Here is a 21285-nt window from a genome sequence, read left to right as displayed (position 1 = left end):
ATATACTGTAGTTTATATGGTCCCTTTTATTCTCTTGACAAAAGGCTTTAAAGACGTAGTGAAATGAAAAATATGTTTTTCATACTTTTAGATCATATCTATGTGATCAAATTTGACTGAGGGACTGCCATTGGATTTTTTTTAATTTTCGTTTTTTTCATGTCATATAAAAGCAGGGAATCATAGCTTCAAATTGAAAGTTCTGCTTTTAGGTCTGCTCTTGTAGCAGATCTACACGAGCTTGTAGATCTGCTATTTTCCAATAGCTTAAGTATAGCATAATGCTTTGACACGGGGAGAACATGCAAAATCCACACAGAAAGACCCTTGCCAACCCCGCCTCGGGTATGGGCACTGCTAACACGGAGGAGGGAACACGTCGCCAACACCCACAGCGTACCCAGCGGGAATCGAACCCAGGACCTTCTAGCTGTGAGGTGACAGCACTACCGACTGTGCCACCGTGCCCCCTGTGTGTGTATGTGTTGTTGAGCAATAATACCTGGGCCTGTGCGGCGGCGTTGGCCTGCTGCTGTGCGGAGGCCTGCGCCGCCTGCTCCTGGTCCTGGTAGTACTGGGAGGCGCGGCGGTCCTCCTCCTCCTGCAGCTTCTTGGCCAGCTCCAGGTCACTGATGCCCTCGGGGAGCTGCTCCCACTGCAGCTCCTGGCTCTGCTGCTCCTGCTGCATCGACAGGGCCATCTGGTAGTCCTAGAAACAACACACACACCCAGGGACCATGCCCAAAATGTTAACAGTTCTACATCAGGTAGTCCTAGAAACAACACACACACCCAGGGACCATGCCCAAAATGTTAACAGTTCTGCTGCAGCGACAGGGCCATCAGGTAGTCCTAGAAACAACACACACACCCAGGGACCGTGCCTACAATGTTAAAGGCCTATTCATACTTTGTTAGTCCAGTTTTCGGTGAAGAAGAGGTGACCGCCAAAAAACTACAACATGACGTCACGGCGCTGCGGTGGTCACCACTCACACAAACACATCTGTTTTTTACCGTGGTCACCTCTTCACCGAAAACTGGACTGTATGACTCTTTAGACAGGCAGGGGCTGAAATTCCCTAAAAAAAGACACTTTTGGCAAAACGTAGCGAAATATCGAGAGCTTGTAGATGAGCTATTGTCGGGGCACGACCCCGCACTCTTTTAGCTACTGGAGATGCGGCGCGCAGCATAAAATGTCTGCCTTCAAGTTCAGGAGAGTTCACCATAGTACATACATGTACAGTACATGCTGCTTTCATGGTCTAGAGAGGGAGGGCAGTTGTTTTTACAGACGGGTAAAAAGGGCAGGGGCTCAAGCACTGTTTGATGTCTATGTGTGCCTGCACGCACACACACACACGCACGCACGCACGCACGCACGCACGCACGCACGCACGCACGCACATTCAGTTGTTTTCCGTCAATGCGATTAGAGCAGGGGTTCTCAAACTTTTTTGTGCCAAGGACCTCCAAATTCATATCCAGAGCTCCCCCCCCCCCCCCCCCCAATGTTTTGTGCCAGGGACGCACAGAGGACAAAACAGACAAAAAAAACAAATCTAAATTATTCAAAAGATACCAAACATTTTTCCGCAGCGTGGCACAAAGTGTCACACTGTGATCTTGTACATACGCTGTTTATGAATAGCCAATGTGTGCGTGCGTGCGTGTGCGTGCGTGCGTGCGTGCGTGCGTGCGTGCGTGCGTGCACAGTACAAGCACAGCTGCTGTGATCAGTGTAATGGCTGCGTATTAAGGTGGATTTGAGGCTGTGTTATCAGCAAACTCTCTCTCATTCACACGTTATTTTCAAACTCACACGGTAATGCACACGGAAACAGATTATCCCCACACTAAACAAAATGGCAGCCAATATAGCTCGTCATTTATTCTGAACTCGAAGAGGACTTAGAACCATCTTATACAGACTATGACTCCTGACTGGGAGATTAAACTTAATTGGTTTCTGTGATAAAACTGTTTTATTCATAAGGGAGAGTGTGGGGCCTGTGGAGAAAAAAAAGCCATGTCCTGAATACCGTCGCATTACTTTACTCTCTCTCTGTGTGTGTGTGCGTGTGTGTGTGTGTGTGTGTGTGTGTGTGTGTGTGTGTGTGTGTGCGTGCATGCGTGTGCTTGTGCGCAACCACACAGCAAAATCCCCTAGCACGAATTTCAACTCAGAAGAGCATACAAACCCTCTTCGGAGTTACTCCGGGAGTTACTTTGTGTGGAAGCGAGACTATAGGCGAGAGCGAGCCAGCCAGACAAGCTGTGAGAGAGCGAGAGCAGTGAAATGCCCAGGAGAACGTGAGTGAGCCCCATGCATTATGGAGAAGCAGCAGTGCCGTGCTGTGCCCTGAGCCAGCCAGCGACATCCGTTGACAAGTAAAAGTCCGGAATTCAAAATTTACTTGAGTGAAAGTACAAAAAGCATTGGTATCAAAATGTACTTTAACAGTTTGACTGCGGGATAAAAAACATCACAAACCCCATTTTGACTGCCTAGTTTTTCACTAAATTTTTAAGAACCACCGCACTGACATTATCATTTTTTCTTTTAATATTAATAATCTAAATCTCACTTAAATGTTCAATTAAATGTAGTGGAGTAAAAGTACTAATATTTGCCTCTGAGATGTAGTAAAAAAAAATACTGGACATTAGAAATACTCAAGTAAAGTACAAATACCTCAACATTGTATTTACAGTAAGTACAGTACTTAAGTAAATGTACTTCCACTAATTGTACTTGGAAATGTTTACAAGCTCCTTGTACCAGCATGCAAACAAGCATGCTGGTACAAGGAGCTTGTACTCATCTATTATTGAGAATACTTCCTGAACTACCTTTGACAGCTGAGGCGTGTACCACAGGACCTGTATTATTATAACACCCCTAGTACTCATATATGATGTTTCTTCTATCCATGTTAAACTTTGTTTAACTAATTAACACCACAATCGCCCAGGACGAAGTTCACTGTCCTTTCTATTAGTAACACCCAGCGCCCAGGACAAAGTTTTATCCAAAAGACGAAGATTATTGACATCAAAACTGATCACATCGCTCCACAGCCTAGGAGTGCCTGTTGCGTAATACTCGATGTTGCGTAACAGTGGGACGTCATGTTCACCCCCTGTTTAGCTGACGAGACCAAAAATCTTAAAACGTTAATAACTCTTGATCTAAATCATCCCGTCCAATTCTAAGAAAAGATCATGTGTTAGACGGCCGACAGCGGTCCCGTCGCTAGTCGCGGTAGAATTAATCATACCTTGTTGTTGTCGATCGGCTCTAGAGTGTTTTGGCTACATTTAGCTGCTACATCCACATCCAGGATAACATCCGGTCCGTCGGTAAAAGTGCTCCGCTGCTATAAATCGCTGGGCGCTATGATTTAATGGATTAAATAACCCTGGGCGTTCGGGGTGTTAACTGACTGAATATAGAGCACCGAAGTCCTGACGTCACTCGCTCACCCCCTGGTTCCAAGCTTTTCTCTATGGAGAATAACATGCAGTCATCTTAAAATCCTCTCATATAAGCATTGTGGTCCAAAAATAAACAAGCGATATTGTTATTGATATTGCTCATAATTATTTGATAATCTGCAAAAATGTAACTAATTCGGCAGCAGCAACATTAGCGTTTTCTTGCAGTCAATTGATTTTTTCATATAACTGGATGATTTGTTTATTTTTCAAACACAGTTCTTATATGAGGCGATCTAAAATCCGATTACAATGCAAAAACAGTGGACTTAGCGCCCTCTACCGATATTGACGTCAGACTTCGGTGCTGTGTACAACACAACTACAATGTTCTGTATACTGTAAGTCTAATGTCAGTAGATATCTAACCGTACAAACATGTGTACATGGTTGTAACATGGTTGTTGTTAAAGGGTTGCTAATCAGACTAGTCTAAACAATGGCCTACGCACGCAAGTCTTGGGCCAGGTATCAACAGAAGCCCAGAAACATTGTCCTTTGCTCCCAGTGGCTACATTGCCATTTAAGACGATTGGGTTCTTAAGATTTCAGTAAATGTGACAGTAACACCTTTTAAATGGCTTGTACCCTGATAAACATCTGTGTCATTGTATATTATTGTACAGAGCTTTTCTCAAAGCCCTCGCTCTCCTCTTGACCAGAGCATCCTGTGTGCTCCAGTTAGCCTCTGCCTTCTGATCCTTTCATTAAAGCCAACGATTTACTGTGAGGGCTGGTGGCAAGGTTGGCAACGGTGAAAGAGTATGGGTAACACTAAAACCTTTCAGATGACGAAAACTAAATATGCATTTCTTTCAAAAGACTACGACTAAAACTAAATCACGTTTTTTTTTGCTGTCCAAATCAACACTTAATAATTCCCACCTGGTCGATCTGGTCCTGCTGGCCTCGGTACACCGTCTCTGGGTCGGACGGAGGCCGCAGGCGGAAGTCAGAGTCGCAGAAGTTTCCGTCTCCGTCCACGTTGTGGAGGCTCTCCCACACCACCTTCTCCTCCGTCAGGAAGCCCTGGTCGGTCACCAGGAGGTACAGCTGGCCCTGTGAGGGGCACGCACGCACGCACAAGACACAAGACTAATAATTAACCCAGTTTGACCTGGGAACGATTCTATAAATGTCTTCTAAATCCTGACAGTTTTCTGAAAAAGCTATGTTTCTATGTCAGTCGTTCTTCGATTTTTCCAAAATAGCAGACCTACAAGCTCGTAGCGCGCCACTCGGTGGTGCGCTATGAGCAGTAGGGCAGTGGTTCTCGAAGTGGGGTCCGGGGACCCCCAGGGTTCCTTTTTGGCATTCCAGGGGGTCCCCCAGCTAAATTTGTTACCGTGGCTATTCACCCGTGTGAAGTGAGGGGCGCTCTTATCATTATACATCATCATACATCATGTCATGAACAACTGAATTTATGTGATTGGTTAGCCAATTTGCTCGTCTACATAATTATGACGTAAATCTTCCCTTGACTGTCAATGGCAATGGTTTGTGTTGCCGGACAGTATGACCTAATTTCTCCTTCCATTGTCAATGGCAAATATGAGATGTGTATGGGGACAAAATATGTATATAGGAGGGGCTAGCAAAAAGCAGATATACAAGCTCATTAAAAAAGAATCACACCCGTGTGAAGTGAGGGGCGCTTTGTGTTGCCATATTTGGCGGACATTTGACCTAATTTCTCCCTTCATTGTCAATGGCAAATATGAGACGGGTGGGGACAAAACCTGTATCACACGTGTGTGAAGTGAGGGGCGCTCTTATCATCATACATCATCATAACGTAAAATAGACTATGATGTAAAATTCTCCATTCATTGTCAATGTGAATTTCATGTTTGTGTAGGACAAAGTTTGTCTGTGGCCAAATAGACAGTTTGAGGGTCCTTGGCACATAAACGGTGGAGAATTATACTGTACCACGAGACTTGGATACTTTATCTAAGGGTTGCTGTGCTAGCAGACACAGCTTGATTACTTTGGCAAGCAGACTCTACTGTTCAGAATTGAAGCGCACACACACACACACACACACACACACACACACACACACACACACACACACACACACACACACACACACACACACACACACACACACACACACACACACACACACACACACACACACACACACACACACACACACACACACACACACACACACACACAGTACAGGTCCAGCTTCCGGTTGCTGCAGATAACAGGAAAGGTGTGTCCTTGCTACACTGATAAGGGAACCTCATGGTAGATCAATGCACGCAGCAGAAGGAATACAGCCTTTTTGACCTGGCACATCTATCACTTTTAAAGAAGTGGTGTTTTTAAAGCAAAATAAACTGGAGAATAATGACAGTGGGGGAGTCAAAATAATTAAGACACAAAAGGAAAGCGCTGAATTCACAGCGACAACGCTAGTGCAGTTCTGCTAACTGGGGCGTGTGTACAACATGTCCCAAAACATCACCATCACCTCTGTGTGTGTAATGTCTAAGTTCACACACAGTTCAGACCACTGCAAGCGTATGATTGGTCTGTCCCACTTAATTGTCCCGCCCACAAACCTGCTTTCTAGGAACACGAATGGTGTGAATTCGGCCCAAAAGAGGGGTGGGGCTAACGAAGGAAATTACGTGGTGGAAAGTAACGGAGTACATTTACTGTACTTAGTACTGTACTTAGGTATTTTGTGAGTGGTGCAAACCACTCCAACAACCAGCTTTGTCTGTATCCGTGTTTGTGTGTACCTGTACGTGGGGCCCAAAATAATGAGCATGGTTACTATGGTCACTGACATTACGTCAGACCACAGCTGATCAGGCTATATAAGACCTTGCACCACTCAGTTCACACAGGTGTGATTTTTTACTTTACAGGAGTATTTCCAATTTTCAATACTTTTACTTCTACTCCACTACATCTCAGAGGCAAATATTGTACTTTACTTTTACTCGACTACAATTATTTGAAAACTTTTGTTACTACAGTAGTAGCCTCGGAAACGTTTTCCAGGGAGAAAAAAAAGTCTGGGTCCACTTCAATTCGGCATAGAGTAGTGCAAAGTGCAAACATCACTCACTCTCTGCTGATTTCTGATCGTCTGCACCTTTGTTAAATTGACACACACGCACACATGTACACACACACACTCCTCTCTCTCTCTGTCACTCTAAGTAATTAGTCTCATGTCGCGCAGCTGCGCATAGTTTCTCCCGGCAGATCCGCCGGGAGCTGCCTATGCCATAAAAAGTATAGGTGAGTTCTAGGCTACTACAGTAGTTACTTTATAGATTTGTATTATTATTGCAAAACATACAGTAACCACTTCAGCCCTATATACATTCCGGCCATTTGAACAGGCCAGCTCCATATATGGCAGGTGCCAGGAAATGAAAAATATTAATTTTTCAGGAAATTAAAAATATAAATTTTTCAGAAAATGAAGAAAACCTTGTATTTTGACAAAACAAAGCATTACAGCCTCATCAAAGTTGGTGTTTTGACTTTATATATTGTCAATTACTTCCATGAGAGGGGGAGAGGTGTGGTGGAGTTAGCTGCTTTAGGTTAGGCAGACAGTTTGAGGGTCCAATGGATTTAAGAGGTTTTATCCCAAGCGCTTTTTACTACTTTTCATTGGTTCAATATTTTCGAAACGCACAGACGTAAATAGCACTGATTTATGTAAAGTTAGGTGGTTTCCCCCCCCGACAGAAAATCTTGATGACGACAACAACAAAAATAATTTCCGCGTGGTTGCTTTTCTACGTACATTGTATTTGATCATGGTGCTGAAGTGGTTGCTTTGTTCCGTACCTTGAATTTGATCATGGTGCTGAAGTGGTTGTTCCTGAAGAAAACGCAGAGCTCCCCCTCCTGGACGGTGGAGGTAAGCTCACACAGGCCGTGGTAGGTGAGCTGAGTGGCTGTGCTGTTCAAAAACTGCTCTGCTACCATGCCTGCGTTGGGCCAGAGAGAGAGAGAGGGAGGGAGAGCAGGGTTGATTTTTTGTTTTTGTTTTTTACCCATTTAGACCCGAGGACGATTCTACAAATGCCTTCTAAATCCTAACAGTTTTCTGAAAAACCCATGTTTCTATGTCAGTGGTGCTCAAACATTTTCATGTCAAGGACCCCCAGAAGTATCTGTATTTGGCCACGGACCCCCATCTGAAAATAAGTTGTTCCAGGGACCCTCCCAGGAGCAAAGATTTGAGTTGAAAATGTTCGCCCTGCAAGAATATATATTCCAAATTTGCGCCACATTTTCACTATTTTTCAAAAATAGCAGACCTACAAACGGTCAAAGCGCGATCGGGATCGGCCCGATCAACATCAAGAATGTATTTGCTCTGCCCCGCTCCGATTATCCTGTAGTGTGTGGTGCTATCAGATTTCAGATTGAAAAAAATCGGCTAGTGTAAGGCCACCTTAAAGGACCACTTCACCACTTTTCAACATCTCTTCATATAATTGGTCCTCACTAATGTTCATGATAAAACACCACAATTTTTTCCTACTCAGTCTGTGTCTCATAGGAGGGCTTTGGGCAGTTCGGACACCCGTCCACCAGTGACATCATCATTAGGCAGATTTTATATATATTTAGATTTAGATTTGTATTATCGTGAGAACGATGGCTTCAACTTTTGCATTGCAACTTTTCAGGAAAAGAAAGCCTGCCATTTCTATTAGCTTGGATTCACCATCGATGATGTCACTGGTGGATGGGTTTCTGAACTGCCCACAGCCTTCTTGTGAGAACATTATAGGAAGAGAAGTTGAAAAGTGGTGAAGTGGTCCTTTAAGTCTAGTTTCAGTCGACTAAATATCACAAGATTTTAGTCGACTAAAGTTTAGTCGACTAAAATCTTGTGATATTTAGTCACTAAACGTACAGTTGATTTAGTCGACTAAAATGTATTTTGGCGGTCCTTGATGCCGTCCTAAGGTCTGATTTTACACTGAAATATAGCCGGTCTACAAGCTCACAACGTGTTGCGTTGCAGCGTGACGTGTTGTGACATAGAAACAGGTTTTTCAGAAAACTGATTTAGAAGACATTTGTGACCAGATTTGACTGAGAGACTGCCATGGCGCACATTCCAGCTTTTCACCAGAGGAGAAAAACTTTTTTTTTTTTTTCTTCAAAATGAGTTAATAGCACAGGCAGACTCTTCACATACTAGAGCATGTCTGAAATAAGTGTCAGAGCTGAAATCGACATGTAAATATGAAATAAATGCTTAAACATGTAGCTAGGTGTAATGTTGGAGACCACAGAAGTGAACCTTTCAAGCCTGTTTTCTCAACTCGCTGTTTTCTGCAAGACATTACTCTATAAGCCATATCTCCAAAACTGGTGGGTCAAACTGAACAACCAATATGTCAATTTGAATTCCCTGCTTTCATATGACATGAAAAAACAAAAATTCAAAAAACTCCAATGGCAGTCTCTCAGTCAAATGTGGTCACATTTGTAGAATCGTCCTCAGGTCTAAATAGGTTAAATGGTACTTGGCTGCTGGTCCAGTAAACAGAAGCTGCACAATAAAGGCTGTACAGCAAATGCTGCAGTAAAAACAATGCCATTGTGCTGCTGTGCCCATTTGATGAAAACAATGAAGAGTTTGATATTGTAAAACTGGAGTCTACACTTGAGAGAAAGTGACAGTTTTGAAAAATGAACGCTGTTTAAAAAAGTATTTAGTTTTTCCTTTTACAGCCAAGATCAGCCCGATTGGGGTGAGACTGGGGAGAGGTGTGTTTGTGTGTGTTTGTGTGTGTGTGTGTGTGTGTGTGTGTCTCTCCCATCATCAAAATGTGTTTGGATAAGGCCCTTTTTCATACTCCATCATATGACAGAGTTGCACGTTCGTCCCTATGTATGTATGTATGTATGTATGTATGTATGTATGTATGTATGTATGTGTTCGTCCCTATGTATGTACTGTATGTCTCCCAAACGTTTGTGTGTTACTGTATCTGTCGGGGTAATAATGGGATATAATCTCGCAAATTACAGCCCCGACCAGTGCAGAATGTATTGTGCCAATTAGGCCATGCAAGTGAATCCTTCAATCAACATGTTTCACATTCTGGGTGTGAGAATATTTTTCACATTTAGTGAATTGATAATCTCAGATCCACTGTCCTATCGGTCCTATCGTCCATCCATATTTGGGCTAAGATCAGCATCATTATGTCAATGTCATCATCAATAATGACATCAGAGATTCACAGGGAAGCCACACCCGCCAAATCGAATAGACGCCATCTTGTTTTTATTCATATTATTAGTGTGGTTGCCCTAAAGGGCAACCAGACTATTGTAATTGTAACACTTTATTATTTTTTTTATTTTACTAGAGTAAGACAAAGTTTGTCCCACTACTAGTCCCACAGTTTTGACTGTACGCACTTGAGCCATATGTCAAATTGACTGTAAAAATCGGGAATCGTGTGCTTGCTCGTTTCTAAGAGAAATGTTGTATAGTTTAATTGATATTAATTTATTAGTGAATTAAATGTCCCCATTGACATGAATGGGAAAATGCGAAAAATCACGTTCAAGTATTTTTTCCTCGGAGACCGTAAGGGCTATAGTTACAAAACTTGGAGGGATAATTCGTAATACTTACTAAAATTAATTAACTTATAATTATATCGGTCGGCCTCATGGTGGCGCTATAACAGCCCACTATACGTGTTGGCTTATAAGTCTTGAACCGTAGGTCGTAAATTCAAAATTCCTTTCTCCCTGTATTCCTTGGGCCATGACGCATCTCCCCATATAGGCCACGCCCATTTGCGTCATGATAGATCTTCCGCCATTTTGAATTTTCTCCAAAACACACTTTTTGCTCCTCCTCCTACAGATTTTGTCAAAATCTCACAAAAATGTGTACACATGATCTCTGGACCTTTCCGATGAAGACACCACAGGCGGAATTTTGATAGTGCGTATCGTTCGGCCGTAATCGGCTTCCGAAGTTAGTGGGATGGGCCTATTTTAGAAAAAATGCCATAAATCCCGAACGAAATGTCCGATCCATCCCAAATTTGAATCACATGTCGCGGGTGGTTAAATCAACCAAGTACCAAAAGCAATTCCATTTTCATCCATAGGGGGCGCCGCAAATGCGAGAAATGTAACCGTTTGTCGCAAAAACATGATTTTTGGGGGATAAATCCCCTCCGAATTACTTACGCATGATCGCAGGGGTGACGACATTGTAATTGGCTGGCAATATCAGTGGGAGGGGCATATGTGAGCCACTGCGGCAACCACACTTTGCAATTTTTTAAAATTGCGACCTTTCTAGTTATATATCGTCTCTGTCGGGTTATGTACAAAACCTTAAAGATGGAGTGCCGTGATTTTTTTCCCACCCTAAAACATGATCATCAGGTATTATTATTATATAAGGAGGAAGATTTCTTTCTTCAAAAAAGTGTACAGTATTTGTTAAAATGACGTTCTTATGTGGACACGTCCGCCAGTGCATTAAGTATGCCTGGTTTGTCTGGTGGGTGGTGATCCACCTGAACTGAAGCCGCACCCACAGCTGTTGTATGATAAAGGACCCACAGGAACGGACCCAGGGTGCCGGCCCGATTATGGCGAGCCACCCCGCGTCGGTTGAGAAATGACAGAGTTACCGTGTGGGGGTCCCTCTACTGTACTGTCACTGTACTGGCACACCCAAAATCACCATATATACAGTTAATATGTGCGTGTGTGTTTGTGTGTGTGTTAGGTTGCGCACAGGTGGTGAAAAACAACCGTGCTGTTTTCGTGCTCAGACGCACCCAGCCATGCAGCCACCCAGCCAGCCACACACATAGCTCTGTAAGGAGTGTAATAATAAATACAGAGATAAGACGTTTCTGCCTGACATATATGTTTTAATTAAATTTCTCCTTTAAATGAAGAAGCAGCATATAGTATAGTGGGGAGTGAACATTTATAGCCCCAGATGTAGGAGCCATGATGATGTGGAAAATGGAAAATGGAGGGAAGGAGCGAGAGAGAAAGTCAAGGAAGTGGGGAAGAGAAAACAATGGCGCCCTCCCAACCACCCACCTTCCCCTGCCAACTCGCTGCTCTCCGACTGTTTACACGAGATTATCTTCTCCACCAGCTGGTTGTAGCTGCAGCTGCCTACCGCCTTGACAATGTCCTGCATCTGGGGACAGAGAGAGAGAGAGAGAGAGAGAGAGAGAGAGAGAGAGAGAGAGAGAGAGAGAGAGAGAGAGAGAGAGACATGAGCATCCATCAAGCCTTTGTTCCTGCTGTGTGTCTACAACCAACCAACCAACCAAGAACCAACGAACGGAGGCATTAAAGGAGAATTCCATACTAGAAGGCTTTCTTACCTTTATTTGTAGTTGTTACGTCTCCACCAAAGAGGTCCAGGTGTTATTTTGTGCAAAAACTCATTATTGGCTATTTCCCCTACCATAAGCCCTCAATGAATCGCATCGAATGGATATGGGGTGTTAATTCGCTTATTTCCATCGCTCCAAAATATTTTTTTTGTATATATCCTCTCTTCATAATGTAAATAGTATCCCAAGCGGCACACTTTACTACTTATTTCGATGGGTTGCGAATTAGCACAAAAACCCAATCCCCATTGAGGGCTTATGGTAGGGGACATAGCCAATAATGCACTTTTGCACAAAATAACACCTGGACCTCTTTGGTGGAGACGTAACAACTACAAATAAAGGTAAGAAAGCCTTCTAGTATGGAATTCTCCTTTAAAACATGCTGACATGTTTGCAACAGACAACAGGCTCTGCTGACATGTTTGCAACAGACAACAGGCTCGTTAAGAGCATCAGCTCGGCGTTGATTCAATACAGCTGGTGGTTCTAAAACATTTCCATGTCAACTGGCGATATATATATTCGACGTAACTAACCTATAACTGATGTATATTTGGCCACGGATCCCCCCATCTGAAACATAATTTGTGCACTTGTAGTTGCGAGCTTGTAGATCGGCTATTTTCAGCAAGCGTAAAATCATCCATTACGACACCATCAAGGCACACGAAAATACATTTTAGTCGACTAAATCAACTGTAGATGGCCCGGGTGGCTGGCGTAGCTGTATGGGCACCTTGGCTGGTAATCCAGTCTGGCAGTGTGCCGCGGGTTCGACTCCCGATCCCGACGGCCTTTACTGCGTGTCACCCCCCCATCTCTCTCCCCATTTCCTGTCAGCCTACTTTCATCTATCCCTCTATCAATAAAAAGAAAAGTGTGATGAGGAAACGCAGTTGGAGACGAAAAAGGCATATTAATTTTACGCAGCACAAAGATGTCCCGTTTAACCGTGGATAGACGCGGGCAAATAAGGAGACTGAAGCCATCATTGAAATATGAGGACGAGAGTACATTCAATTGCTTAGGGAAACACTGTAGTGTACAGAATATTCAGTCTGTCTGTGCATAAACATGGAGTGTTGTTGTGTGGGGAGTGGGGACTAGGAACTTTCTTCATCTCGATAAACTTGTAACAGTCGGAGGTCGGATTAATTTTGTACTGCTGTCTGCGCTGTGCCTCCACATGCCCAAAAGAACAGTACGTGCGTGCATGCGCGCACGCACGAGCAAGCACACACACGCACGTGCGTGTGCACACAAGAGTGAGAGAGAGAGATGTCTAGTCCCCGACACACGTTACCCTAATTTTATGTCCTAACTATTACTCGAAGTAAAAATGTAACACTATAGATTTCATTGTGTGGTTTATGAATTGAACACATTGATAAAGTTCCCTGCTGCGTTTCAAATTGCTGCGGATGACAGCGCAGTGTGAAGGCAAACACAGCAAATTAAATATGCAAGAATGATGCAACTCCTCCGCCCATTCGCATCGAGTGTACCGAATTAGAGGTGAGAATGCGACCTTATATAGTCGACTAAAATCAGTTGAATTCCAAAGACTATGACTAAAACTAAAATCTAAATTTGCTGTCAAAATCAACCCTGGGAGAGGAAGAGGGAGAGGGGGAGAGAGAGAGAGAGAGAGAGACAATGGTTATTGGTATTACCTGGGGGTCGACCAGCCAGCCGTGGTACAGGGGGATGTCCAACAGGTCAAACACCAGGCATTCCGGGGTGTACTCGAACACTCGCACGCCCGTGAACTTCACGTTGACGTCCAGCCCCGTCTGTAGCTTGTGCAGCACCGCCATGGCGTCACTCATGTTCTGAAAGGACATGGGGGGACGAGACGAGTCAGGACAGACATAAAGTAGGACTTTTGGTCAGAGAAATGTAGCCGAGTTTCCCCCCATAGCATAAATTAATGAGGGCCACCTAGGTGGACGAAAGTGGTGGCGCTTGAGTGCCGTGTGATGAGAGGCAATTCCAGACAGTGTGATGCCTTAGAGTATATATGAATAGAGACGGCACCGGATTTCTCCTCCCATCCACTTGCATTAAGCTGCTCAAAAGCGCATGAGGCGATTTCAATCCTGCTTTTGAATTTAAATGCAGAAAAGCAACAGTTTTTTTTTTACATGAGGTTTTCCACCCGACAGAGACGATGTGGAAAAACAGTGGGTGGAAAAAAAACCTGGACAAGCGGTGGCGGTACGGTCCTCACTCTGGCTTTGACACAGCGAGGCGTAAAGCCACTTTGCTTGTCCATTTTGAGTATATGGATTTAGAAGGTCTGCAGCGTATTGAGTGGATGGGGTTTAGCAGGGTCCATGGAACAGAGCACAGCGCTTTACGGCCACATGAGCCGCGGGAGGCTTCAGTTAACACGGCGGCTAAATGATCCGTCTGAGCTGTGGCTGATTAGCAACACAGCCACTCTGATCCACCATGGATGGATGCTGGATTTATGCTGGTGTAACTCTAGCACGGCATAGAGAGTCTTGGTATGGTTGTCGTTATTAGGTGTGTTCATTGTGTAATTGGTTAGGGTAAATGTCAAGGTAGGTCTCACTAGCGTGCGTGCGCGCGCACGCGCGCGCGCACGCACGCACGCACGCACGCACGCACGCACGCGCGCACACACGCGCACACGCGCGCACACGCACGCACACGCACACGTGCGCACACACACACACACACACACACACACACACACACACACACAGTTAATTCAAACTAAAAGCAATTTATTTAACACCATTTTGATAGTTTTTATCATTATTATTTTTTTTTTAAAGCCCTAGACCAGTTACCAGCTCTTTTGTTTATAAATCCTACAAACAATAATAATGGATTGTATTTTTATAGCACAATTTCTATGCACTACGTGCCCACCCAAAACGCTTTACAATGGTTCATTCATTCATACATTGGGAGGTGAAGCGGCGAACAGTCAGTGTTGATTTCGTCGACTAATACTATGACGAAAAATGTTCGCTGACTACCTTTTTTCACTTACACAACTACATAAAAAGTAAATAAAAACTAAGCCATGATGACTAAAACTATGACTAAATATACTGTCGATTTTGTCAACAAATAGAAACTAGACTAAAATGTTATGAAGGGACTAGTCTAGTGGAAAAGAGATTCAGTATAAGTCATTTTACACTTGGTTGCATGCTGAAAGCTCACAATGCGTCGTGCTGCGACGCGTTGTGAGCGTACATTTTAGTCGACTAAATCAACTGTAGATGTAGTCGACTAAAATCTTATGATATTTAGTCGACTAAAACTAGACTAACACTAATACATTCCAGGTGACTAAAATGTGACTGAAACCAAATGAAAACTATTCAAGAGACTACGACAAAAACTGAAATAGAAATTTGCTGCCAAAAACAACACTGCGAACAGTCAACGTCCGCGTCCTCACTTCCCACATTCACACACCAATGGTGGCAATGCTCACACCGACCGACTCATTGGAGGCAATGCAGGGTGCAGTGTCTTGCCCAAGGACACTTCCACATGTGAACAGGATTGGAAGACCTGCTCTACCTCCTGAGCCACAGCCGCAAACCGCCCCAAAACAATGATTATTGTGCCAGTGTGTCATGATTGATTGAAGTATTTATTAACAGTTTGAAGAATTACAGTACATTTCAAGCACAACTCAATACAAAAAACTGTTACCTGTGAGTGGACGACCCAATAAAGCACTACACTTGTTTACAAGAGGGTCCACCTTGTTCAATTCATCATAGTGATAGTGAGTGATACTCACTCCCATTAACACTGCCAAGGTTAAGGCTGTGATTCATTTCCATTGCTCTAGAAAAAAATCATCACACTTGTTTGTGATCTTTGCTGAAAGACAATCACACTGGAGAATGAGATCGCACAAATGGGCGGGATGCAAGAGCATCAAAACGTAGCAGACCGACGAGCACAAAATGCATTGCGAGCTTCCTTTGACACTTCTGTAGAGACTTCTGTGTGATGCAAAAAAAAAAACACACACACAAAATGTTAGAATATGGCAGCAGAAATGTGTGAGCCACTGTCAACAAGCGGCAGTGGCTCAGGGGTAGAGTGACCAGATGGCAACCGAAAGGTTCCCAGTTCGAACCCGGGCTCCCCCAGAGTTAGTGTCGAAGTGTCCTTGAGCGAGACACTGAACCCCTAATCGCTCCCGATGTGCAGGTTGGTGCCTTGCATGGTTTCTCCCGGCATCAGCGTGTGAATGTGTGTGTGAATGGGTGAATGTAATGCACAATCTATGTAAAGCGCCTTGGATAAAGGCGCTATATAAATGCACCATTTACCATTTAACAATACAGCTGTAGTGTGCTGAAACCATCCTATTCTAATGTTTTGTTGTAACCTCCTATCTCTCTATCTATCTTTTCATTTTTGTGTTCTTTAGTAGACTAACACCTTACTTCATCACACAAAAGTATCCAAAATAGCAGATCTGCAAGATCGAAATGCGGCACAAAGTGACACGTTTTGAGCTTGTCGATCTGCTATCTTTGAATTTGAATCCTGAAAAGTAACAGTTTTGGACACATGAGGTTTTTTTGAGTGGTGCAACCACTCCCTTACGGAGCTATGTGTGTGGGTGGGTGGGTGGGTGGGTGGCTGGCTGGCTGGGTGGGTGTCTGGGTATGAGCACGAAAACAGCATGGTTGTCTTTCACCACCTGTGCACAACCTAACACACAAACACACATGCACGTATTAACTGTATATATGATGCTTTCGGGTGTGCCAGTACAGTACAGTGACAGTACAGTACAGTAGAGGGTACAGTAGAGGTACCGCCACACGGTAACTCTGTCATTTCTCAACCGTTTCGGACGCGGGGTGGCTCGCCGGAACCGGCCTGGCCTCCTGGGCGCGTTCCAGGGGGTCTGGAACTCCCCCCCACCCCTGGGGACCCCCACATGGTAACTCTGTAATTTCTCTACCGTTTCGGACGCGGGGCGGCTCGCCGGAACCGGCCCGGCCCCCTGGGCGCGTTCCTGGGGGTCTTGAACTCCCCACCCACCCCTGGGGACCCCCCACATGGTAACTCTGTCATTTCTCTACCGTTTCGGACGCGGGGCGGCTCGCCAGAACCGGGCCGGCACCCTGGGTGCGTTCCTGTGGGTCTGGACCCCCCCACCCCGGGAACCCCCACACATAGTTGCACCACTCACTTCACACAGGTGTGATTTTCACCTAGAAAGAGATGGTTTCTAAGATCAGGTCCAACTATCATGAAACTCTGTGCACAACGTGTACAGCTCAATACATTTCTCAAGGTCCAAACTGATGATTTTCTGCTATTTCCCATCTTCACAAAATGCATTTTTTGCACTTTAGAATGATAACTTTTCCCTAAGGGTTTTCTTTTTAAATACCTGACAGAAACAGACCATCACATCATTCTGAGAGGCTATCATCATGAATACCTTTCTTCAAGCTTTGGATATTCTGCACATTTCCAGAGCGAAAAAACGTTCTTGGATTTCGACAGAGTCACACACACACATCGACAAAACACGAAGCTGCACTGGCAACGTTCCTGTGTAAAAGCAGCCAACTTGTGAAAGTTGGCTGCGGTTGCGGTTGCGATTGCGGTTGTAAAAATATACTGTAGTATGTTCAGTGAATCTCTTAGATTCACATCAACAACATTGGTTTAGTAGTAGGTTTTAGTGATGCACTGAATATTCGGTCGCAGAAAATATTCGGCTGAAAATATATCACCGAATAGTTTATGCAATTAATGCATTCAAAAGTGCTGAAAAAATGTTTTATGGACCCATAATAGTGATTATTATTTAAGTTAAGTTTTTCCATAATCATGTCTTTTGCCATGATCAGGTAGCTTTAAGGTGCGGCCATGAGAGCAATGTTAGGAAAAAAAGATATATAATATTAAATCATATATTCGGCTATTCGGTAATCGGTTTTCGGCCAACTGTTTCCTATATTCGGTATTCGGCCAACTGTTTCCTATATTCGGTATTCGGCTTTGACTCCTTCAAAACAACTCTCAAAGGGCACCTACGGACGGCTGCAATTCGAAACTGGCCCCTGTAAAATCTGAATCCCCCCCCCCACCCCTTTTACCCATCACTGTATATGTTTTTTCCCATTTTTACATCCTCTATGATGATTTCCTGTATTTGGCTATATAGAAGTGTATATTTGTACGTCTCTAATTGTTATGATGAATTGAACATGGTGGACCCTATTGTAAACAAGTGTAATGCTTTATGGTGTCGTCCACAGTTAACAGTTTTGTATTGAGTAGTGCTTGAAATGTACTGTAATTCTCCAATCTGTTAATACATACTTCAATCAATCAATCAATCAATGTCACATCACATGTTTACAGTCGAGTTCTCTTCTCAAATGGGTCAGCCGGGCCGGGCCCAAAATGTCTGCTAATTTATAGTCGGACCGGGCCGAGTTACCACTGCCAAAAAATACATTTCAACTGCTCCTAGTGGCGTAACGGTAAGGCCCGATGATGTGTTGGATCTAGTTCGTCGCCATCCGAACTTCGTAGCCTGTGTTATTAGATTAACACGGGCGACAATGGCCAGGAACCAAATGGACCCTTACAGGTCTGCAACTCTGATACAGTACAATTTGAATCTGTGTTTCCCAGTTATTCAACAAAACACAAAAGTAACCAGTCTATCTAGAAGCAACGCTATTTCCCACCACAGTTCAGTCCAAATTAATACAACAAAATTAAGTCCACTTCAGGACTCTTTGAATTGTATTGTATTTACTCTGCCAATTGGTGACCCAATAACAAACGGTCCGCATTGTGTAGTCGAAATGGTCTCAGAGATGCTGCCTGTTTTGAGGTTAAAAAAAAAGCAGAATAAAACGACCATCTTGCCGTTCCTCTCCTCTGAATAAATATGCAAAATGAATCCAATGAATATCCATGCAATCACTATTTTAATCTCCCTCTCCTGCAGTGACAGATGATGTGTTGAAGCTACATTTATAAATAGAAGCAAGGCCTGTCTCTTTTTATTGGAGAGTCGTGCCAGCTCACTCAAAAAAAAAAAGAACCTGGGTGGTTATTATTATGATGATGATGATGGCTCAAAGAACGGAATTGAAGATATAAACTGTATATTTAAAGATTTGCAGTACAGAGAAAACATTGTTTAACTGCCCTTATACCCATCTGTAAAACAACTGCCCTCTCCAGACCACGAATGCAGCATTTACTATGGTGGAAGAAATGCAAATGCCACTCCTTTCCATGCCATACCGGAAGGCAGCATTCAGGAAAATAGCTTTTTTCCAGAAGTATCCTGAACTTGGAACGCACCATTTTGCATTGAACAAATTTGTTTCGGAATTCATATCGTTGCACTGCATCTCCAGTAGATACAGAGTGCTGGGTTGCGCCCCGAAAATAGCTGATCTACAAGCTCAAGATCTGCTAACAATACATGTTTTGGAAAAAGGGTTTTCTTAACATAATCAATGGCCAAAAACAATGCATAGCCAACTATGTTTCCAGGACCCTTGATCAATTCCAAAACTTTTCCAGGACTGGAAAATGTTTGTTTTTTTCTAATTTGAAAATATTTCCAGGAATGTCATGACCGTGGGGAACCCTGTGGACAGACAGAATCTTAAATCTGGCCCGGGCCGGCCTAGCGGTCCGGGCACCTAGGCTGCTAATCCAGCCTGACAGCGTGTCGCAGGTTCGAGTCCTGATCCCGACGACCATTGCTGTGTGTCACTCAGCCCCCCATCTCTCGCCCCGTTTCCTGTCAACCTACTTTAAATCTATCAATAAAGGGCAGAAAAGAAAGAAAAGAAAAAAACTAAATCTGCCACAGGCCCACATAGCAGTCATCATCATCATCATTCTTCGACCACAGTCGAGATAATGGATTTCACAATGCCACGCCAGACTTCCCTGTCCTTCATTGCCATCCCCAGTTCCTGCTTACTGGCGCATGTGTCCCTAGCGATGACATCAGGGAACGACAGTTTTCTACCTCTGGTCTGCTTTGAGGCAGGATTCCAGAGAAGAAGGGAAGATATAACCTCATTGTCAGCTCTGTAGCAGTGGCCGGCAAACTGTGTTCTTCTGGATCGGACTAGTGAAGAAACACGGGGAAGGTTGCCGTATATTAGAGATATATTAGAGGTAGCAGTAGTAGTCGCCTTCAAAATTCCACACAATAACCGTAGCATCCGATATTATGGAACCAACTTTTGGTGAGCGCGACGTTGTTATGAGCGGTGGTCCCCAGGGGTGGGGCGGTCCCTCTACTGTACCCTCTACTGTACAGTACTGTAATGTCACTGCACTGTACTGGCAAACCCGAAAGCATCATATATACAGTTAATACGTGCGTGTGTTTGTGTGTGCGTTAGGTTGCGCACAGGTGGTGAAAAACAACTATGCTGTTTCCGTGCTCATACCCAGCCAGGCACCCACCCACCCACCCACACACACACAGCTCCATAAGGGAGTGGTCACCACTCAAAAAACACAATAACACAATAGCAAGGAAATACAGTAAAGCATAATAAAATGTGCCAATACGCATGGCTGAAACAAGTACCATGCGACAGGACACAGCTGTAAATCATCAACAGATAGGTGTAAACATCCATCCATCCATTCATTTTCAACCGCTTATCCGTAGTCGGGTCGCGGGGGCTCCACCAGAGAGCTCCAGACTTCCCTCTCTAGAGCAACATTAGTGACTTCCTCCTGGGGGATCCCGAGACGTTTCAAAGCCAGTGAGTCGATGTAATCCCTCCAACTGCGCCTTGGTCTGCCCCGGGGTCTCCTCCCAGTGGGACGTGCATCAAGGACCTCCCTAGGGAGACGCCCGAGAGGCCTAGGGAGACGCCTAGATGCCCGAACCATCTAAGCTGGCTCCTTTCCAGGTGAAGGAGCAGCGGCTCTACTCCGAGTCTCTCTCGCCAGCCACCCGTCGAAGAAAACTCATTTCGGCCGCTTGTTTTCGAGACCTTATTCTTTCGGTCATGACCCACACTTCATGACCATAGGAGAGTAGGAAGGAAGATTGCTCGGTAGACAGAGAGCTTTGCCTTCTGGCTCAACTCTCTTTTCGTGTAAACATACGTTCAGAAAATCCATTAATACACATTGGGTTTTAAAACCACAGGACAGAGCAGGGTTTCAGTGAAACTAGGGGGAACCATAATGCAGGGTTTTAACAAGTCTAGATTTGAATCCTGAAAAGTAACAAGAGTTTTGGGACACATGACGTTTCCACCTGACAAAAGACGATAAAGGTGGCCTGGGCCGTGGCTCAGCGGTCCAGGCTGGTAATCCAGTCTGGCGGTGTTCCGCGGGT

General features: G+C 44.2%; 1 protein-coding gene across 1 annotated transcript in view; it reads right to left on the bottom strand.

Moving 5' to 3' along the window:
• The window catches only part of LOC306920809 (ubiquitin carboxyl-terminal hydrolase MINDY-2-like), a 44864-nt gene that overhangs the window by 3513 nt on the left and 20066 nt on the right, over positions 1-21285 (bottom strand). The window contains exons 4-8 of the mRNA XM_079497721.1: positions 13583-13741; positions 11602-11704; positions 7333-7475; positions 4387-4560; positions 503-709 (exon numbers count right to left, since the gene is read on the bottom strand). Of these exons, the coding sequence (XP_079353847.1) occupies positions 503-709; positions 4387-4560; positions 7333-7475; positions 11602-11704; positions 13583-13741 (786 nt within the window). The remainder of the gene's footprint in view (positions 1-502; positions 710-4386; positions 4561-7332; positions 7476-11601; positions 11705-13582; positions 13742-21285) is intronic.

Source organism: Electrona antarctica, assembly GCF_951216825.1.
Source record: "Electrona antarctica genome assembly, chromosome: 3".
Classification (NCBI taxonomy): Eukaryota; Metazoa; Chordata; class Actinopteri; order Myctophiformes; family Myctophidae; genus Electrona; species Electrona antarctica.
The sequence above is the reverse complement of the archived record's forward strand: the minus strand, read 5'-3'. Positions and strand labels throughout refer to the sequence as shown.